This window comes from Pongo abelii, chromosome 19, assembly GCF_028885655.2.
Source record: "Pongo abelii isolate AG06213 chromosome 19, NHGRI_mPonAbe1-v2.0_pri, whole genome shotgun sequence".
Classification (NCBI taxonomy): Eukaryota; Metazoa; Chordata; class Mammalia; order Primates; family Hominidae; genus Pongo; species Pongo abelii.
The window spans coordinates 65,400,856-65,420,688 of record NC_072004.2 but is presented as its reverse complement, the minus strand read 5'-3'; the positions used below and the strand labels follow the sequence as shown (position 1 = coordinate 65,420,688).

The window sequence follows — 19,833 nt, the reverse complement described above, 5'->3', positions numbered from 1 at the left end:
CAGGCACAGGCCTGGGGGCTGGACCCTCTGCTGCTGCTGATGACCTGGGTTGACACTTTCATTCTTCCAGCAAATATTTATTGTGTGCCAGTGATGTGCCAGGCTCAGTTGCAGATATCAGGGACACAGTACTGGGCAAAGCGGAAGTGGTCTGTGCCTTCTTGAAATTTGCACCCGGTTCCTTGTTCCACTGAGCAGGCCTGGAGACCAGAAGGGGTAGTGCTTGCCCAGGGTCACGCCTGTCTGGTCGGAGGTAGAACCCCAGTCTCTGGTCTTTCCTTCCTCACCAACCAGAGCTGCCTCCTAATTCTTCTCCACACTCTGGACTGAGCTATGGGGCACAAAGCAGGTTTTAAGTGTCTTCACTTTTGGCCAAGCCTGGGGCCCACCTTCCAGAGCCCACATTCTTTTTTTTTTTTTTTTTTTTGAGTTTCGCTCTTGTTGCCCAGGCTGGAGTGCAATGGCACGATCTCGGCTCCCCGCAACCTCCGCCTCCTGGGTTCAAGCGATTCTCCTGCGTCAGCCTCCCGAGTAGCTGGGATTACAGGCATGCGCCACCATGCCTGGATAATTTTGTATTTTTAGTAGAGATGGGATTTCTCCATGTTGGTCAGGCTGATCTCCAACTCCTGACCTCAGGTGATCCGGCCGCCTCGGCCTCCCAAAATGCCGGGATTACAGGTGTGAGCCACCACGCCCGGCCCCAGAGCCCACCTGTGATAAGGCCACAGCCCATGCCATGTGTGTATCCTGAGGCATGAGCGTGGACACATGAGAATCTCAATCCCACATGCTTGGGGGAGCAGGCACAGTCCTTATTCATTCTGCAAATAGTCACTAAGCAGCCTCTGTGTGCCAGGCACCGGGGACACAGCCCCTGCCCCCTGAAGCTCACAGTCTAATAGTGGAGACATACCTGCCATCAGATCATTGCAGCCTCAGCTCACAGCTGCCAGACACCCATGTGTGGGGGGCAGCAGGGACACAGAAGAGGAAGGGGTCGGTTTTACTTGGGGACGGAGACTGTCACACACTGTGTCACAGAGAACCTGAGTCCGTAAAATCGAGGGATTCTTGCCAATCAGGAAGGGTATTCAGAGCCAAAGGGGAAGTCTAGGCAGAGGCGGGGAGGCGTGAAGGAGCCAGCTCAGTGAGCAGAGATGGCCTGGCTTCTCTCTCATATCCCAGGAGGCAGGGGCTGCAGAGAGAGCGATTCTCGTAGGCTTAGGGGAGACCAGAGCATGGGGGAGGGAAGACAGGGTTTAGTGGGGAGAGAGGAGGCATGGTGGACCACAGAGGTCAGGCTGCAATGACCCCTATCTCCTAGTAAGAGCGGCTACCAGGACCTCTGCTTAGGATGGTCCTGCTGTGCATGGTGGTGGTGGGCGGGGGGCACAGCCAGCTTGACAGGAGGGCTAGTCCATGCTGGAGAGGAGACTGCTGGGCTGAGCCCTCCCCCACCCCATATAGGCAGCAATAAGGACTGACTCCTTGGACGTTCAGGGCCTGGGCAGCCGGGAAGACCTGCTGGCAGAGGTGAGTGGGCCCTCCCCGCCCCTGGCCCGGGCCTACTCTTTCTGGGGCCAGTCGAGCACCCAGGCACAGCAGCACTCCCGCAGCCACAGCAAGATCTCCAAGCACATGCCCCCGCCAGCCCCTTGCCCAGGCCCAGAACCCAACTGGGGCAAGGGCCCTCCAGAGACCAGAAGCAGCTTAGAGTTGGACACGGAGCTGAGCTGGATTTCAGGAGACCTCCTGCCCCCTGGCGGCCAGGAGGAGCCCCCATCCCCACGGGACCTGAAGAAGTGCTACAGCGTGGAGGCCCAGAGCTGCCAGCGCCGGCCCACGTCCTGGCTGGATGAGCAGAGGAGACACTCTATCGCCGTCAGCTGCCTGGACAGCGGCTCCCAACCCCACCTGAGCACAGACCCCTCTAACCTTGGGGGCCAGCCTCTTGGCGGGCCTGGGAGCCGGCCCAAGAAAAAACTCAGCCCGCCTAGTATCTCCATAGACCCCCCCGAGAGCCAAGGTCCTCGGCCCGCGCCCAGCCCTGGCGTCTGCCTCCGGAGGAGGGCTCCGTCCAGCGACTCCAAGGATCCCTTGGCCTCTGGCCCCCCTGACAGCATGGCTGCCTCGCCCTCCCCAAAGAAAGATGTGCTGAGTCTCTCCGGTTTATCCTCTGACCCAGCAGACCTGGACCCCTGAGTCCTGCCCCACTTTCCCACTCACCTTTCTCCACTGGGTGCCAAGTCCTAGCTCCTCCTCCTGGGCTATATTCCTGACAAAAGTTCCATATAGACACCAAGGAGGCGGAGGCGCTCCTCCCTGCCTCAGTGGCTCTGGGTACCTGCAAGCAGAACTTCCAAAGAGAGTTAAAAGCAGCAGCCCTGGCAACTCTGGCTCCAGGCAGAAGGAGAGGCCCGGTGCAGCTGAGGTTCCCGACACCAGGAGCTGTTGGGAGAAAGCAATACGTTTGTGCAGAATCTCTATGTATATTCTATTTTATTAAATTAATTGAATCTAGTATATGCGGGATGTACGACATTTTGTGACTGAAGAGACTTGTTTCCTTCTACTTTTATGTGTCTCAGAATATTTTTGAGGCGAAGGCGTCTGTCTCTTGGCTATTTTAACCTAAAATAACAGTCTAGTTATATTCCCTCTTCTTGCAAAGCACAAGCTGGGACCGCGAGCGCATTGCAGCCCCAACGGTGGCCCATCTTCAGCGGAGAGCGAGAACCATTTTGGAAACTGTAATGTAACTTATTTTCTCCTTTAACCTCGTCATCATTTTCTGTAGGGAAAAAAAAAGAAAAAGAAAAAATGAGATTTTACAAATGAAATGGAACCTTTTTATATATACATACGTACATATCTATCTATCTATCTATCTATCTATATATATATATATATAAAATAAAGTAATTTTCCTAAATAAAAAGCTAATCACGGTCCAGAGTAAAAACAAAAGGGATGGAGAGTTAGGCACGTCCAGATGGCATTGATGAGAGAGAGATCCTGGAGATGGGGAGTGGGCGGCGGGGAGGGAAGCTTCAGGGCTGCCTCTTTGTGTGTGTATGAGTGTGTATGTGTTTGTGTAAAGGAGTGTGTGTACATGAGTGTGAGTGTGTGTGTGTCTGAGAGTGAGAGAACCTGAACCCCTTGCTCTGGAAGGCTGCACCTCTAGCCTGCCCTCCCCAGCCGTGAAGGAGAGGAGAAGCCCCTCCGCCTGGTGCAGGCTGGGGAGGCAGGGTCTCTGCTGCTGCGATCAAAGCTTTACAGCTTCCTCTAGCTAGGCAGCTCAGTGAATGGGAGTAATTCCACATTAACTCTTATTTCTGCTGACAGCTATCAGCCGCACATTGAAAGCTGGAAATTGGCATAATGAAGCTGTTTTGGTTAATGGGGCCGACTGAGGCTGGGGGAGGTTGCCTCAGAGGCTGCAGATCTGGATCTGTGGGTTGGTGGGGGAGGGGGGAAGTGTTTCTGGGTTTTCCTTCCTGAAGCTTCAGCACGGATTTGCCACACTTCTGGCTGGATGCGTGACCTGAGCTGTCTGGACTTCAGCCTCCTGCCTTGGGGGCGGGCTTAGCTGACTGGCATTACAGGCACTGTCCGATGGGGACCTCGTCCACCTGCCCGCAATGGAATTAAGCTGTGTAAACGGAGTGGTTGTGCTTCCTGAGGATGAGAGTCCAGGGCCGGGCGTCCAGAGGCAACCTCCTGGCGGAGGTGTTAGGGTCGGAGGCCAGGCTGCTGAGTGGGGAGCTGGCCCCCTGGGTGGTGATGAGCGAGCGCTCAAGATGTTTACATGCACTACTGCTGCTGCCTGCCTAGGGGGAGCCAGTGGAGGAGGGAGGTGTGAAGGTGGCCAGGGGCAGGCAGACAGGAAGAGGGGGAGTGGCGTGGCCCAGGCCACCTGTCTGGTGCTACTGCAGACAATATTCTCTTGTCTGAAATCTTGGTGCCAAGAGGTGGTGACCATGGGTCCAGCCAGCCTGTCACCTAGCCACCTCCCAAACATCTGTCCCAATCCCACTCCTTGAACAGCCCTATACCCTCACCCCCAGGGCCTTCAAACCCCAGGATTGGATTGGGTTTTTGAAACCTCAGTGGCAACGCTCGCTCACGCACCGTCTGATCCGGTCAACTGGGAGCTGGGGGCACCAGGCTGCCGGGCGAGTGGACCTGGAGGCGTTGTCCAGCATTGTTTTCTAAGCTGGGTGAGAGCTTTTCTTATTGCTCTTTTGGACAGAACTGATACCACTCCTTGAAGCCAAAGCCTGGTTTTATCCTTTTAGAGTGTGCAATAATGTCAGACTTTTTCCTCTGGCCTCCTTGGGTGGGGAGAGGGAGTGCTTGTAGGAGCTGCCATTTAAGATAAAAAAAGCAAAGCTGTACAAAATTCCTAGAGTTCTGTCACCTGGATCTGCAGACTAAGCTTTTATATTTTTGTAGAATTCTGTAGCTGTCTATTCCCTAATGACGTTGGAGGGTATGGGGAGGGGGTTCTGGGATCTTTCATTCTTCTAGTGGTTAGAAGATTCTGGGTAAAGGTGAAGCCAGAGAGCTCGACTCCTACCCCTCCCCACTCTTCCAGCACCCCCCACCACCACCAGCCCGGCAGCACTAGAGTACTGGAGAGTTGCTTAGGTTGAGTCTTAGCATGCCTGGTTCTTTGTGCGTTCCTCTTCCCCTGGCCTCCTCTTCCCAGTAGGGACCAAGGAATTTGGGGTGAACTTACTATGCTTTTGGGTTGCTCTGTAGAGATCTGCAGGGACCAGCCCGGTGAAAACAAAAAGCTTCCCCTATTCCCTCCCCAGCAGCCCTCTCTGTGGCCTGGAGGGTTTCTCTGGAAGAGGGCAGTGCCTGGAGGGGAGCCTCTGGATAGTGATGTGGAAATATTAACAGCAGAGTCAAAGTGGGTATTTTGGGGGAGTCAGGGAGATAACTGTGACCTCTCCCCACAACGATGTAAAATCTTTATCAATGATGGAAACTGTTGTGTCTCATTAAAAGGATTTTGAGGTGGAAAAGCAGCTGCCGCTGGATCTTAATAATAATATCAAACTGCTAACCTCATGCTGCTTGTCTGGGTGGTTATTTGATGCTGCTCTGGGATATGTAAGGGGTAGGGGTAGGGGGTGGAGAAACTGAAGGAGGCTGGGATGGGGAGAGGCTGGTGGGGGCAGCAGGTCTTGGATGAGGACTCCAGGGCAGAATGGAACTGGCTAGGGGCTTCAGGGATGTGGGGGCTTTTAGAATTAGGAACATCTACCCTGGTGCCTTTGTCCTCAGCCTTCCCCTTCGGGGTTCAGAAGAAATTGTGACAGCGGCTGTAGGCCCCCACCTCAAGCTTGGCTGTTTCTGCTTCCTCCACCCCCAAGACTCCAGGAAAAGGTCTGTGTGGGGGTGGGGACTGGGAAGAGGAGTGAGCTGAGCTGGGGATAAAAACAAATCTGAGGCTCATATGCAGTCTCTCACTCCTCAAAACACCCTAGCAAGGGAAGTCTGATTGCTGTTTCTCCATGAGGCAGCGGGGTTCAGAGAGGTTAAGTGAATTGCCCATGGTCACACAGCCAGGAAATGGCAGAGCTGGGATTTGACCCTAGGTCTGGCCAACCTCCAGCCCACACTACTCCTGTCTCTTCTCAGTGTGGAGGAAATGGGGCACGATGGGAAGAATCCTGCTCAAAAAATGACTTGCTGGTGGGCGCTTTTCCAAAGTAGTCACATTCATATTCATACAAATATGCACACGTGTTCCCCGCATGGCAAACTCAGAGGCTTAGAGAGGCCCCCAGCCTCCCACCTGGTGGGCCACCAGCCTTTGGCCACAGGGAATGGTGGTGAGAGGGGTTCAATCACAGGAGAAGGCATCCCTCAGCTCCAGGCGCTTGTCCAAGAGCCGGCCAAGGGTAGCTCTGCAATCACTGTGGGTTCCCAGGCTCCACCCTTCCACGGCATAACGCTGCCCTTGAACCCCATGGTACCTGTTCTTTTCCCCATCCCGCCCTCTTCTCTCTTCCTCTCCTCTAACCCTGCCCTACCTAAACCTCACCCACTTTCCAAACATCTTTCACTCCTATCTCCACCCTACTCCCCATCTGCCACAGACTGGTGCCCCATGGCCTATTTTCTCTTCCCTTGGGCCAGTTGAGCAGCCCGTGGAGTGGGGCTGGCAACAGCAGTGCAATGAGGGCATCAGACACCAGGTGGCGGCACAGGGCACCCTCACCTGGTGCCACCTGGTGCCCCTCCTGCAAAGGGACCAAGCCAGGGAGAGGGCACCAACACCAATGGACACCTTCTAGGGACAGGTGCCCTGTATAACCTCAGAAGGAGGAAGCAGGCCTGCAAGGCCCAGTGAAGGACTTTGTGTATGGAGAAGCCCAAACAGGAATCCCCGCCATCTGAGTGCTGAGCCCACGGTGTTCAATAAACCCTGGCTAAAGCTAGGAGACTCAGGGCTAATCCAGGACAATGGTTGCCAGGAGGGAAATGAACTCTCAAAGCAAGTTGAGTTGTGGCCTGGAGTCCCACTCCAGGGCACAGCAAGGCAGGTCAAGGAGGCAGCTGCTCCAGCTAAGCCCCAAAAGGGAATTCTGCTAAGAACTTTGAAACTGTGTGCCTTAGCCTTGGTTCCAGGTGTGGGATCTGCTGACTGTGCCCACAGAGCTAATTAATTCTTCTTGCTTTGAAAACTCCAGAATCGGGCACAGCAGCCAGCACTCTCCCCTAAATGCCAAATCAGATCAAGTGCAGGTTGGCGGCAGAGGGGCAGCCTCACTGAGGGCCATGAGTGGGGCCAGTGGGGCCACCATCAGGCTGTGGTCTGGAGGAAGCAGACCCCACTTCAGGGGAGAGGACAAGGGGGAAGCTGGGACGTGGGAGCTGCAGCCTGGTTTGGGGGTGCTCCAGGCCTCCAAGGAGCCACAAGGGGCTAAAAGGAATCAGGCAGTGCTTGGAGGGGAAGCTTTGCTATTCCACACCCTGCCCTTCTGTCTTGTCAGTTCCAACCTGCCTCTCCCCTTTCGAAGCATTTCCTGTGCCTGGGTCTCCCCATTGCCCCCATTCTGCTTTCTTCTCTCTGCTGTCATGCTTGCTCTGAGCTGTACCTTGCAATTATTTTATCTTTCCATCTCCTTGCCAGGAAATCCCTGATGCCGGGTTCCCCTGGGACACTCACTGTGGGGGAGGCACCGCACATGCTCCATCCGTCCTGCCTGGAGCAGCAGTCAGTTGGGGAGGAAGGATGGGGCTTGGGCCATGAAGGCTGGGGGAGGTTTGGTCCATTTCTCTGCTGCAGCCCAACCCACAAGGCCGTTACTGCTTCTCGGGAGCCCTTCAAGCAAGAACCATCTTGGTTCTGAACACTCAAAAGCAAAGCGGGCAGTGCCCACTGCTGGGACTGTACTTAATGCCGCAGTGGCCTTGTTACCTATGACTCCTTCTTAGGAAATGAGGTGTTTGCTTAATCAGCCAACAACACTTCCTGAGGACCAGCTTCTCCAGGCACTGTCCTGGGTGCTGAGGATACAGTGATAAACAAACCTCAGTCCCTACCCTCAAGGTGTCCACAGTCCTCTGGGGGAGGTAAGCAAGACGTCAGTGATTACAAGTGGGGGAAGCCTCCTAGCCCGGGACTGGGCTGGGGGAGGTCCAAAGAAGGCTTTGACGGGGAGGGGGGCTTGAGCGAACTCTTGAAGAAGTTTGCCACTTGCAGAAAGGGAGGTAGGGTGTAGGTAGGAGAGTGCACCAAGCAGCCTTGAAGACGGATACAGGAAGTGCATCCCGCTCAAGGAGACTGCGCAGAAACAGTCTCCTTGGCAGACGGCAGATGTGGGGCGCCTGCTGCATGTGCCGGGATAAGCTCTGTGGCCCTGAGCAAGCTGTAGGGTGTCTCAGGGCCTCAGATTTCTTGCTCTGGTGAGAACAACCAAAACAATAACATCCTAGAAATATTGTGGTTATTATTCAAGGGCTCTGTGAAAGGGGACACACTTCTGAGTGGCCTGGAGGGGTAAAGCCCCAATGCCTCAAGAGAGATGGGGGAAGGTGAGGATCGCCAAGGACCCCCACCACGCCCTCAGAGTGCCCAACCCAGTGCTAAAGCCTTGGGAAGGCAATAGCGATAGAAAAGCCTGGGGCTACAAGGGATGGTGCTTCAGCTCCGATGCTGAAGCCAGAACCTAAGGGTCCTGGCCCAAAACTAGAGCTCTAGCCAGTGTACCGCCTGGCCAACTGTGGGGCTGGAAAGTCCCGGATGGAAGCTCAGGCTAGTTCTGGGCTCTCCATCTCAGAAAGGGGGTCTGATTGGGGAGCTCACCTCCCAAAGGGCCCTAAAGGAAAGTCCCCAGGTCTCCTCAAGCCCAGAGCGATCTGGTGCCTATGACTCCACAAGCCCTAGAAAAGGAATGGGAGAGGAGGGAGAGTTGCAGGAAGCCGGTGGGTAGACAAGGTCAAAACACAGGGGCAGTGGGTGCTGATGAAGCCATGACCAGGGTCATGGAAGGGATGGAGGAAGGTTCCCAGCTGCCTAGGCCGTAGAAACCTGGCCCACCTGGGATGGAAGAGAGCTTAGATATCACCCAGTCCACGTTTCTCAAGAAACAAGGTCCCAGAGACATCAAGGAGCTTATTGAGATCACACAGTGTATAAAAGGTATGGAGGGGGATTGGAGGGGGATTGGAGGGGACTGAGTTAGTCCCTGCCCTTGGGGACCTCTCAGATTAGCAGGGAAGACAGACTCTTCATAACTAAATATAAACCAAGGCACGCTGTAACAAGGTGTAAAGCTCTGTAAAGTATTTTGCCCAGAGAGGAAGATGGGGGGACAGGAGAGGGAGGGTATGTGTGGATGAGTGGAAAGGAAGAGGGCAGACAAAGAAGGGGCCGAAAGAACTTGCCCAGTGGAGGGGTAGAAGTCCCTGGTCTGACTGCCTGGGAAAGGGGAATCTTCCCCACTCCCACCCCATCCCATGCCCAGCCAGATCTTGGTTCTGATAGCCTATAGCCAAGAAGACTTCCCTTCTAGTGACCTCCTGGCTGCCCAGAGAGATAGGAGGTGGCTTGCCGCCTCTGCGCTCTTACTGGCTCCCACCCACACCTGCTGCTGAGCAGCCAAGGAAGGAAACACCTTCTCTTGAGAACAACGGCCAGAAAAGAGGTCACCAGGGTGAAACTGGACAGACCTGTGGGCAAAGGCAGGGAAGAGAAGGGCCAGGGAAAGATTTGCCAGGGAGAGTTCCTTCTGAGCCCCAACAAGGGGTGCGGAGTTGGTGTCTGGGATTGTGTTAAGGAAGACACGGCAACAGCGGGATTGAGAGATGGAGGGATCCCCGCATCTGAGGGGATACTGGGAGAAGGAGAGCTGAGGCAAGCAGAAGGAGAGCACGGACAAGCCCATTTTACAGATCAGGAATGTAGAGCTTCAGCCTTAGGAGAAGGACGAGGACACTCACGTGGGGCTCCTCCTGGGGCTTCACCTGTCCTTCCCCCCACCCTGATCAGGTTGAAGCAGAGGGAATTCACACATGTTGGGTGCCCACTAAGTGTGCCAGGCAATACACTTTGCATACCTTTTCCATTCAATCCTCAGAGAACCCTGGGAGGAAGAGTCTTCTATGATTGTCTCTATTTTACGGATGTGAAAGTAGAGGCCCAGAGAGGTGCCCAAGTGATGTGGCAAGGTCAGGGGGCCACAGAGCCTAAGAGGGCAACAGTTTAAGAGGACATAGGAGGCCCCCGCTGGACGATGCTGCGGCCCCCACCCCCGCCTCACGGGTACACACCCGCGGAGCACACCCCGCGTGCTCCCCGTGTGGCGCCTGCCAGTGGTCTCTGGAACCTGATGGGGAAGAGGTCAGCTTCCGGATTGAGCACAGAAGCCCTTCCCATTTTACAGATGAGGACACTGACCTCCGGAGAGGAACGTGACCTTCTCAAAGATTCCTTTTTTACTAGGAAGGATTGTTAAATCCCTCTCCCTACGTCCCCTACTGAATGACTCATCGGCCCCACGGAGTTGTTCGGGGGTGGCAGCGCCTGTGTATCCCAGTTCCCCCTTGGAAATAGACTCTACTCCGGGACTGTTAGCCTCGGTATTTAGAGAGACATCCCCCTGGCATGGCCCAGGGGCCGCTCGCAGGGGCTGTCGCCGTGCCAAAGGCACCCCCCCCCCCACCTCTGCCCCAAAGTCCCTCCCAGGGAGGCGCTGTCGCAACCCGCGGGACGGGGGCAGGGAGACCGGACCCAGAGGCGCTGGGGTAGGGCTCGGCGGGGCGGGTCCGGGCGGAGCGCGGGGTGCGGAGGGCGGAGGGCGGAGGCAGCTCCGGCGCCCGCTCTGCCCGCCGCTGGGTCCGACCGCGCTCGCCTTCCTCGCCGCCGCGCCTCGGCCCCATGGACGCCCTGTGCGGTTCCGGGGAGCTCGGCTCCAAGTTCTGGGTAAGGCGCGGGGCTCCGGGGTCACTGCGCGGGGGCCGGGGTCGGCCGGCTTCGCCCGGTCCCCGCCGCCTGCCTTCCCGCAGGGCCGGCAGGTATCCCGGGACGGAGCCCCTGAGACGGCCTGGGCGCCCGGGAGGGGGCGATGGGCTCGGGAGGGAGGTTGGCGGCGCCGCCGGGAGCCGGGTCCCAAGCGGTGTCCGGGACCTGCCCTGCTCTGCCCTTCCCACCTGCAGCACTGGGGAGCCCGGGAAAGTGAGGAACAGTGCGCGGCTGGGGCGCCAAGGCACAGTGCGTGGCTGGGTGAGCTGTCTCCATCCCAGCCCGTCTGTCGGGTGCGGAAGGGGAGTTTCGCAATCAGCCACGGGTTGGTGATGGAGGGTCTTCCCTCAGCATCTGCCCTAGATTAGGACTCGGTTGCCCACCTGGGCATGGATTGCCCCCAGGGCATCCAGAGCACCTGCTCAACCAGGTGTTTTGGGAGGCCGGCTGTGCAGTGGTACACCCTTCTTAGGAAGGTTTCCTGCCACCTTCTTTTCTCTAGGTAAGACTGAGGTCTGAGAGCAGGCCATCCCCACCACCCAGGACTCAGAAGGGAGAAGCAGACCCCAGTCTGGAGACAGATGCAGGGTGTCAGGATTCCTGTAGTCCAACTCCCTTCTCACAGATGGAGAAAGGGAGGCCCAGAGAGAGGAAGGGACTTGCCCCCAAAGTTACCCAGTTCAATGAAGGCAGAGCTGGGATAGAAAAACAGGCTATAGGCCAGGTGCAGTGGTTCACGCCTGTAATCCCACCCTTTGGGAGGCAGAGGTGGGAGGATCATTTCAGCTCAGGAGTTTCAGATTGCTGTGAGCTATGATGGCACCACTTGCACTGTGGCCTGGGCGAAAGAGACCCTGTCTCTAAAAAAGTAAATAAATAAGAAAAGAAAATCAGGCCTTTTGTGACTCTCACTCCAAATCCCTTTCTAAGACAGGCTGCTCTTCAGCCTACTGACTCCAGCCTCCAGCACAGTTCAGGTGAGTTAAGTGCATACAGCCCAGGAGCTTTCTTACCAGCTTGCAAAACCTACTTGCCTCTATGAGGCAAGTGATTATGTGGTCTCCGTTTTACAGAGGGAGCTCAGATTAAAGGGGCTTCTCTGTGGTCATTCAAGGTGTGTACAGGGCCTATGAATCCCAATCTCTAAGTCTTTTTCCTATTTTGAGTATTTGTACATAGATGCCCTGTGTGTGTGTACACACACACGCAGGGACGTGGGGTGTTACCCAAGAATTCGTGCTGTGCACGTGTGTGCACAGGTGTATAAGTCTGGAGCTATGTTCTTGGGCTGTGTTTAGGATGGACTGAAGGCGTTATATGGATTTTTTGAAACTTGGGGCAATGGAGGTAAAAAAAACTGTAAAAAGGCATATTTGGGACTCTCTCTTTTTCTGTGGGTGACCCAAAGGTTAATCTGAGATGGTGCAACTTCTCTGCCACTGCCCTTCTTTCCAAGTCCCACAGGAACTTCATGTATTATTCAGTATGGACAGGCCACTTGCCACCAGGGTCCAGAGGTTGTACCTTTGCCTCATGAGCACACTTCCTTTCAGTGCCCATGGGGCCAGGCTGGTATGACCATGGCAGGTTTGTGGTGCCTGGGATGCCAAGCAGAAAATCAAGAGAGTAGTTGTGCCCAAGCTTTAGGCACAAGGGCTCATTGTTCCTGGGTAGCCTCCTGAACCCTGAGAGCTTAGGACTCTACAGAGACAGGTCTCCTGGACCCCAGAGTTGGGAAATTCAGGACTCCCTTTTTGTCCCATGTTCGGACATCCTCTGGCTCTACCTTAACATGGGATTGTGGAATCCAAGAAAGTGGGAGCTTGGGAGTTTGAAGCGGCAAGTTCAACCCCTCAGTGTAGAGCTGGGGAAACTGAGGCCAAGGGAGTGAAGGTCACAGGACAATCAAAGACAGAGTGCTGGGCTGGGAAACCTGACCCCGGGGCTGTGGTTACAGCCTTGCCATTGCCTGGCTGTGAGCCTTTGAGCCTCTGGGCCCTCTGGCCCCCGCACTTCTCCTTGATGCTCGTGAGCTATATGCACCTCCTCTGAGGATGCAGGCTCAGTGGGAGTCAGCTCATCTACATTATGAAGCCCTCGTGAGATCTCTGCTTGGATACCTTAAATGGCAAACTGACCACCCCCCTTCCCACTCCAATCTCTAAACATCTTTCACATTCTCTTCGGGCTCCTGAAAGCTGTTCCAGGTCACACCTAGTGTGGCTGGTGACTGGGGGAGGAGCGTGGAGCGAGAAAGGAGGCTCCCAGCTCATCCTCTGAGGGAATGACAGGGTTTGTACAGCCGAAAGGAGAGACAGTCTACACTGGAAGCTGGAGCCTCTGCCACAGCCTAGTTACAAAAAAGGCCTGGAGTTCTGGGCTGTTCATTTGTGATGTGCTGTGTTGCATCTCATTTGCATGGCGTATTGTTCAGGCACAACTCCCCCTGAACCTTTACCTTAGGGGCCTGTGGGTGACCCACTTTGTGGGAAGTGGTTCAGGGCAGCCCGGAAGTATCTGAACTAGGAGTGAAAATGCAAGGAGAGGGTGGGGTGTTCAGGCCCCTCTGGGCCGCTCATTTAATCTACCAAGATGCTCAGTAGCTCATCCTTATAGCTTTGGTTTCTCCACCAGTGGAATGGGAAATAACCCACCCCCTACCCACCTCACAAGATTTTTCTGATCAAATGAAATAGGGAATGTGGAATGATTTTAAGAACTAAGAAGCTTTCTATGGGCGGCAAGTTCTGACATTCCCCGGAAGAGGGAGGAGAAAGAAAAATGGGGTTAGAAGAAAATGTCAGACGTGGGAAGACCTGCAGGGAAAGAGCTGGCAGGGCTGTTGGGCCAGTGGCTCCCATTTCAGCTGTTTTCTGGGGAGCTGGGGGCTGTTCCTGGCTCAGTCTGAGGGTAGGAGACTGGAGAGGACCATGCCCCTTGGGACATATGTACACACATCTGTGTACTCACACACCACCTGCCAGGTGAATGATTTGTATGAATCCCTCTCTCTCTCACCTATATCGACTTTGAAGCGGGTTACCAACTTCCCTGAATGTGCCTTGGGAGTTTTTGTGGAAATAAATTCCAAAAGAGTGAACCGTGTAATTAAACCACCTCACTACTCAGGAGGCCAGAGGTGCCTCAGAACACGGGAGGAGGTGGGGTCCCTTTGCTCTGCTGTGCTGGCCTCTGTCTGCAGGACTCCTCTCTGTTCTGAACCACAGAGGTTGGGAGCACCTGGGTGGTGAAGGGAGTATGTGGAGGAAGGGCCTGGAGCTATTTACCCCCCGCCAGGTAAACATCCGTTGGCAGAATTAGCCTGGATCTGACAGCCCCAAGAAGCTTAGAAATCTGAAGATCCTGACCATGAAAGCCATCCAAAGATGGCAAGGACTGCCTGAGAAGTAGTGAGCTCCCTGTCACTGGGGGGGTATGTAAGGACATGGTTAGTGACTGCTTGGCAGAGATGCTGGAGAGAGGATTCAAGCCAGGAAAGAAGGTGGGGTCCTGAGATTCTGTGACTGGGAAGAGGGAAGGTGCGGCCAGTGGGGATTCATTAGTTCCTCCTCTGAGATTTCTGGACTCCTCCTTTCCTGGCTGTCTCCCTGCTCTACATATGGAGTTTGCCTAGAAGCAGCTCTTGGTAGAGGCCTGTGGGTCTCCCCTTGGTTAGGCCCACATGGGAAAGGTGACCTCATTGTTCCCTTAGCTGTTTACCCATCCTAGGGAGGGGAAGATCCCTGGTCCCTTGGAGGCTTAGCTCCCTGGGTCTCCTGCTCTGTTATAGCTAGCCCCAATTCTGCTATTCACCAGCTGTGTGACTTTGGGCAAATGACTCACCTTCTCTGGGCTCCAGCAGGGCTGAGGTGGGCTCTGGGGCCTGCTTCAGGTCTGGAGTTGCCCAATTTTGGAAGGATGAGCCTTGGGCTTGGGGGCCAAGGCCATGCATGATTAGGGCCCTTCAAAATTTAGAGCTCCTGGGTATCAGGGTCTCCTCTGCCTTCTTAGTAGGCAGCCACAAAAATGTATGAGTAATGGGCAAGGCTCCTATGCCAATGCAATTTTGACTCTCGAATGAAGACAGTGACCTGCACATCCATGGGGAAGCTGGGTGGGAGGTAGACACTCCTCCACTTAGCAGACACCATAGCTCACCCTCCCCTCAGGAACCCAGTCCTCCCTGTAAGGCCAGAGCTCCTGGGGCTCCTTTCCTCCATCTCAGCTGCTGCAAGCGAACCCAGTGCTGGGTGGCTTTGACCTCTGAGCTCTTGGCTTCTGGCTACGGCATTTCATTGCTTGTGGCCTCAGGCTGGCTTCTCCTCAATCCTGCTGTTCCCCCACGTCACCTGGGCCTGGGTCTCTGAGGGCCAGAGAGATACGGGGAAGGAAGTGAGTCAGGGAAGTGGCATTCAGAAGGGAGCTTTGCCAGGCCCGCCTGTAGCCCCCAGACAGGGAAATGGTCTTGAAACACTGGGCAGGTTCCAGGGAGGAAGGTCTTGGCAGGGACGACCAGCTGAGCCACCCCAGAGGGTAGGGTCAGAGCACCCGGACTGTGTTCCGTCCTCCCCATTGGGGCAGGATCCCTGCGGAGTTGGGAGTGAAATGAGACCTGGTGTGCCATCGGTGGGGTGGCTGGGTCCCTCCCCTCCCCGATCTGAAGTTGTTTCTGTTTCTGATACTGGGGTGCAGTGGTTGGGGCTGGCAGGGGGCAGGGTGAGAGAGTGAATGAGAGCCTAACTCTAGGCTTGGATTTCTCTTTTTTTTTTTTTTTGAGACGGAGTCTTGCTCTGTCACCCAGGCTGAAGTGCAGTAGCACAATCTCAACTCACTGCAACCTTCACCTCCCAGGTGGCCTCCCAAGTAGCTGGGATTACAGGTGCACACCACCATGCCCGGCTAATTTTTGTATTTTTAGTAGAGACAGGGTTTCACCATGATGGCCAGGCTGGTCTCGAATTCCTAACCTCAAGTCATCCGCCCACCTCAGCCTCCTAAAGTGCTGGGATTACAGGCGGGAGCCACCGCGTTCAGCCAGATTTCTCCTAACTGGATATTCAGGTTTCTAGTCAGGGGCTCTCAGAACCCCAGCTAGGCCACTACCTAGGTGTTAGCCGCTCTGCCCCCTCAGCTCTGTGAGAAGAATTGCAAAAAGCAGGTGATATGAGAATGGGCTGCATGGCTGAAAGGTGATCTGGGTGCAAGTGCTCTATCCCCAGGGAGGGACGTCATGCCAGAGTCCTACCAGGTGTACAGGAAACACTGTAATCCCGTGGGAAGGAGCTGGGCCCTGAAACAAGACTCCCTGGGTCTAATCCCAGCATCAGCCTTGAGTGTCAGCTCTCACGAGCGTGAAATGATCATCCTGGCCCACAGCAGGAGCTCAGTGAACCAAAGCCCCTTCCAGAAGCACATTGGCCAGTTAAGCCTGTGAGCCATCCCTGCAAGGGGCCAGCAGGCGCAGCACAACCAGTTTTGTTTGTTTGTTTGTTTGTTGTGTTGTGTTTTTGAGAAGGAGTCTCGCTCTGTCACCCTGGCTGGAGTGCAGTGGTGTGATCTCAGCTCACTGCAACCTCTGCCTCCCAGGTTCAAGCAATTATCCTGCCTCAGCCTCCTGAGTAGCTGGGATTACAGGCATGCGCCACCATGCCCAGATAATTTTTTTTTATATTTTTAGTAGAGACAGCGTTTCGCCATGTTGGCCAGGCTGGTCTCAAACTCCTGACCTCAGGGGACCCACCCTCCTCAGCCTCCCAAAGTGCTGGGATTACAGCACAACCAGTTTTTGACCTCTGCCCCCAGGCCTTCTAAAGGCTGAGGGAGGGTGAGTGGGGATCAGCACGTGTCCTTGCTCTCTCCACGCCTTCATTGCTGCTGAGTCAATGGTCTTGTCTGTCCATCCCTTCCGTGTCTGAGACTTCAGGAGCTGCCCTGCAGTGGTGGCTTCCTTCTCCACTACCACACAGGAATAAGGAAGTAACGACTGTTCTCATGACAGAGCCTGTCAACAGGCCTGGGGCCCCCAAGGCTTGGGAAGTCCCTGGCAAAGCTGGGGCAGAGGGCTCCGGGGTCCTCACCCCCACCTACGGCCTGTATGAGTCTGCATTGATTTCAGCTTCAGTGACCATGAAGTCTGCCATGAGGGGGCCTCTGCCACGTGGTCCATTCTGGATGTGGGACCTTTCCCCTTATCAGCCCCATCCAGCTGTTTAATCGCATTATTAAGGAAGCTGTTGTTGCTGTGGAAACTGTGTGGGTGATGGTGGGGGAGGGGGCTGTGGGCTCAGCTCTCACCTCCCAGCAGGGCTCTTCAGAGCGGGAATGAGAGGAGAGCCTTGAATAGGGATCGTCCATCCTGCCCTGCAGGGATTCAGGGAGTGTTACAGGGTCCAGGGAATAACCTTCACTGGCCCTGTCCTCACCTTCATTTTACACATAACTTTGAGTTGGAGACCCTTCTGGGTGCCAAGAACTGTGGCCTTGGTACCAGGGAGAGAACACTGTGTTCCTGGGCATGAAGCTGCAGAGGCTGGGGCTGGAGTTGGCACCCTCCATTTATCTATTCATTTGTTTATTCATTCTTTTGTTCAATAGATGGTTATTGAGTACCTTCTCTGTGCCAGGCCCTGCTCTAAGCAACAGGAAATACCATCAACTGCAGAATACAGAGCTAAAGAATCTGTCTTCGTGGAGCATATACTCTAGTGGGAAGAGGCAGTAAAACAAGAATCATAAAGGCCAGGTGCAGTGGCTCATGCCTGTAATCCCAGCACTTTGGGAGGCCAAGGCAGGAGGATCACTTAACCCCAGGAGTTCCAGACCAGCCTGGGCAACAAAGTGAGACCCCATCTCTACAAAACAATTTTAAAAATTATAAAATAAATGACTCACATATATAGTATCGTAGAAGGTGTTAAGGGCTATGGGGAAAATAGAACAGGCTAAAAGGAATGGGGAGCAGAGACAGGTCAGGAGTTGGGTAGTGAGTTACAATTTTAATTAGTAAGGTCAAGGTGGACCTCCAGGAGAAGGTGAGATCTGTGCAAAAACTCACAGGTGATAAGGGCATGAGGCATGTGGATATCCAGGGATAGGGCTGCTGCCCCAGGGAGGAGTAGGCCTGGAGGGTTTGAGAACCTGCATGGCAGCCAGTGGTGCTGGGGCTGCCAGAGAGGAGAGGTGGGGAGATGTGGTCGATTCTGGATCTATCAGGGTGCACCAGGTGATGTTGCCTTTTTATGGATAATAACAGTTGAAGGTCAAGTGCAGTGGCTCATGCCTGTAATCCCAGCACTTTGGGAGGCCGAAGCAGGAGGATCACTTGAGCCCAGAAGTTCGAGACCAGTCTGGGCAACATAGTGGGACCCCATCTCTACAAAAAAATTTAAAAATTAGCTGGGTGTGGTGGCACATGCCTGTAGTCCCAGCTACTCAGGAGGCTGAGGCAGGAGGATCACTTGAGCCCAAGAGGTCAAAGCTACAGTGGGAAAAAAAAAAGAACAGTTGAATGTGGCACTGTCATGCCGTTCAACCTGTAATTTGAAGGTAGAGTGGACAGGGTTTGCTGAGAGACCGGATGTGGGATGTGAGAAAAAGAGAAGAATCAGGGGCAACTCCAAGGACTCTGGCCTGGGAAGAGAGACAGGGGGAAGGAACTGCCATCCCCGGGCCAGGCAGGCTAGAGAAGCAGGGATGGCCAAGAGCTCAGTTCTGGATGTGTTTTGTATGACATGTGCCATAGATGGTGTCCTGGCTCAGGGTCTGGAGTGAACCAAATAGGGAGTTAGGGGTGAGGGCCTGTGTGGGCGGGTGCCCCTTCCTCCTAGAGAGGGCTCTGCCCAGCTGGGACATGCTTATCTCAAAGAAAGGAGCCCAGGCTGAATGCCCTGGAGGGTCAAAGCAGCCACCCAGTTCTCACAGCCCCAAGGTCCCCTGGTTGTTGCCACAGAGCAGGTGTCTGCGAAACCGAAACACAGGCCTGACAGCTGGAGGCTCCATCACCCGCTTCCCTGAGTGTTGTCCCATTGCCATCGAGGTGCTTTGCTGTTCATTCTCCCCCACCTTCTCCCCGCTGTGGGGAGGTGACTGGATGCTGTCATTACTCCCGTTACTCACAGGTGGAGACTGAGCTTCAAGGGCACGAAGGGGCTCACCAACAGTTGCATGGCTCAAAAGTGGCAGAAGCCATCTTGGATTCTCCGCATCGGGGTTGGGTTCTTCCTGTGGCCACTCCCCACCCGCCTTACAGAGCCATGCCACCAGCCTGCAAGTGCACGCAGCGATTCCCACCATGTCCCCGCGCCTGGGCTCCTGTCCTCAATATGCACACTCCCTTGTGAGTCAATGGCCCCGTGTGGCATCACAAAGCCTGGGTGCCTGTCCCAGCCACACACTGCTGGGTGTCCTTGAACCTGTTGCTGAAGTGGGTGTAGTTTCTCTTTTGTACACTGGGCCTAACGGTGCCCCTCCTATACACCTCTGGAAGTTGTTCTGAGACAACATCCAGATAACAACTAGGTAAGTGCAGTAATAAAATGCCAGAGAAACATTAGGGGCCTTTATTTTCCTCACTTAACTGGCTGCCAGGGAAAAGCAAGGAAAGGTCAGAGGCTGGGGTGCCCCAGAGAGGCCTCATGTAGGTGAGGCTCTGGCTGGGCCCAGAGAAATGGGATGTACACTCCAGGCCCAGAGACCTGAAGATCTGGGTTCAGGGCAGCTTTGGGACAGGCTATCTGGATGGCAACTAACTGGAGTACCTGACCAGGCCTAGAGGTGTGTCCTGTGACCCAGTGTCCAGGCCTGGGCCAGCATGTCAGAGACTCAGCAAGAGTATGTGAGTCCTTGGCTCACATCGTTTGAGCAACTACTGAATACTGAATAGGACTCTATAATACAAGATGTACACGGTACAACTTCTGCCCACCTGGGCCTTCAATGAAATGCCCCCAGGCAGCATATCCCTGACTGCATGCTCCACAGAGCAGAGATAGGCCTGCCCAACGTGCCACTGTATCTGCAGAACCCAGCCCACTTCCTGACTCACCAATGCCCTCACCAAACATTGTCAAGGGCAAGAGTGATGCTCCAGGGAAGGGGATCTCTCTAGGAGGAAGGGTGCTCAAGATGAAGAAGGTGGGTTTTCAGCCAGGCCTGCCACCCCTCCCTAGAGTGGTTAGGTTAGGATTTTGACAAGTGGTAAAAAGAGGGACTAGGCTGAGCACTGCACTCCAGCCTGGGTGACAGAGTGAGACTCTGTCTCAAAAAAAAAAAAAAAAAAGGGGTAGGAGCAAGAATCTCAGAGCAGATTTAGGATGAAGTGAGTTGGCTGTGGGGGAAGGGAGCAATGG

General features: G+C 54.7%; 2 protein-coding genes and 1 long non-coding RNA gene across 11 annotated transcripts in view; 2 read left to right on the top strand and 1 right to left on the bottom strand.

The window, feature by feature from the left end:
• Positions 1–2,274, top strand: part of CACNA1G (calcium voltage-gated channel subunit alpha1 G) — a 66,440-nt gene extending 64,166 nt beyond the window's left edge. For all 8 annotated transcript variants that reach the window (XM_054546560.2, XM_054546561.2, XM_024234487.3 and 5 more), the window contains one exon: positions 1,471–2,274. In XM_054546560.2, coding sequence (XP_054402535.1) covers positions 1,471–2,205 — 735 coding nt within the window. In that variant the 3' untranslated portion in view covers positions 2,206–2,274. The remainder of the gene's footprint in view (positions 1–1,470) is intronic.
• On the bottom strand, positions 67–18,786 carry LOC112129581 (uncharacterized). Of its 2 annotated transcripts, XR_008519607.1 has the most exons (5): positions 18,602–18,781; positions 14,330–14,849; positions 4,135–4,368; positions 2,230–2,794; positions 67–331 (listed from the first exon to the last, which is right to left on the bottom strand). It is a non-coding gene; the product is annotated as an uncharacterized LOC112129581 (long non-coding RNA). The 2 variants fall into 2 exon arrangements; XR_008519606.1 differs by lacking the exon at positions 4,135–4,368 and having other exon boundaries at positions 18,602–18,786.
• ABCC3 (ATP binding cassette subfamily C member 3) overlaps positions 10,303–19,833 on the top strand; it is a 57,280-nt gene continuing 47,749 nt past the window's right edge. The window contains exon 1 of the mRNA XM_024235337.3: positions 10,303–10,447. Within this exon, the coding sequence (XP_024091105.1) occupies positions 10,403–10,447 (45 nt within the window). The 5' untranslated portion in view covers positions 10,303–10,402. The remainder of the gene's footprint in view (positions 10,448–19,833) is intronic.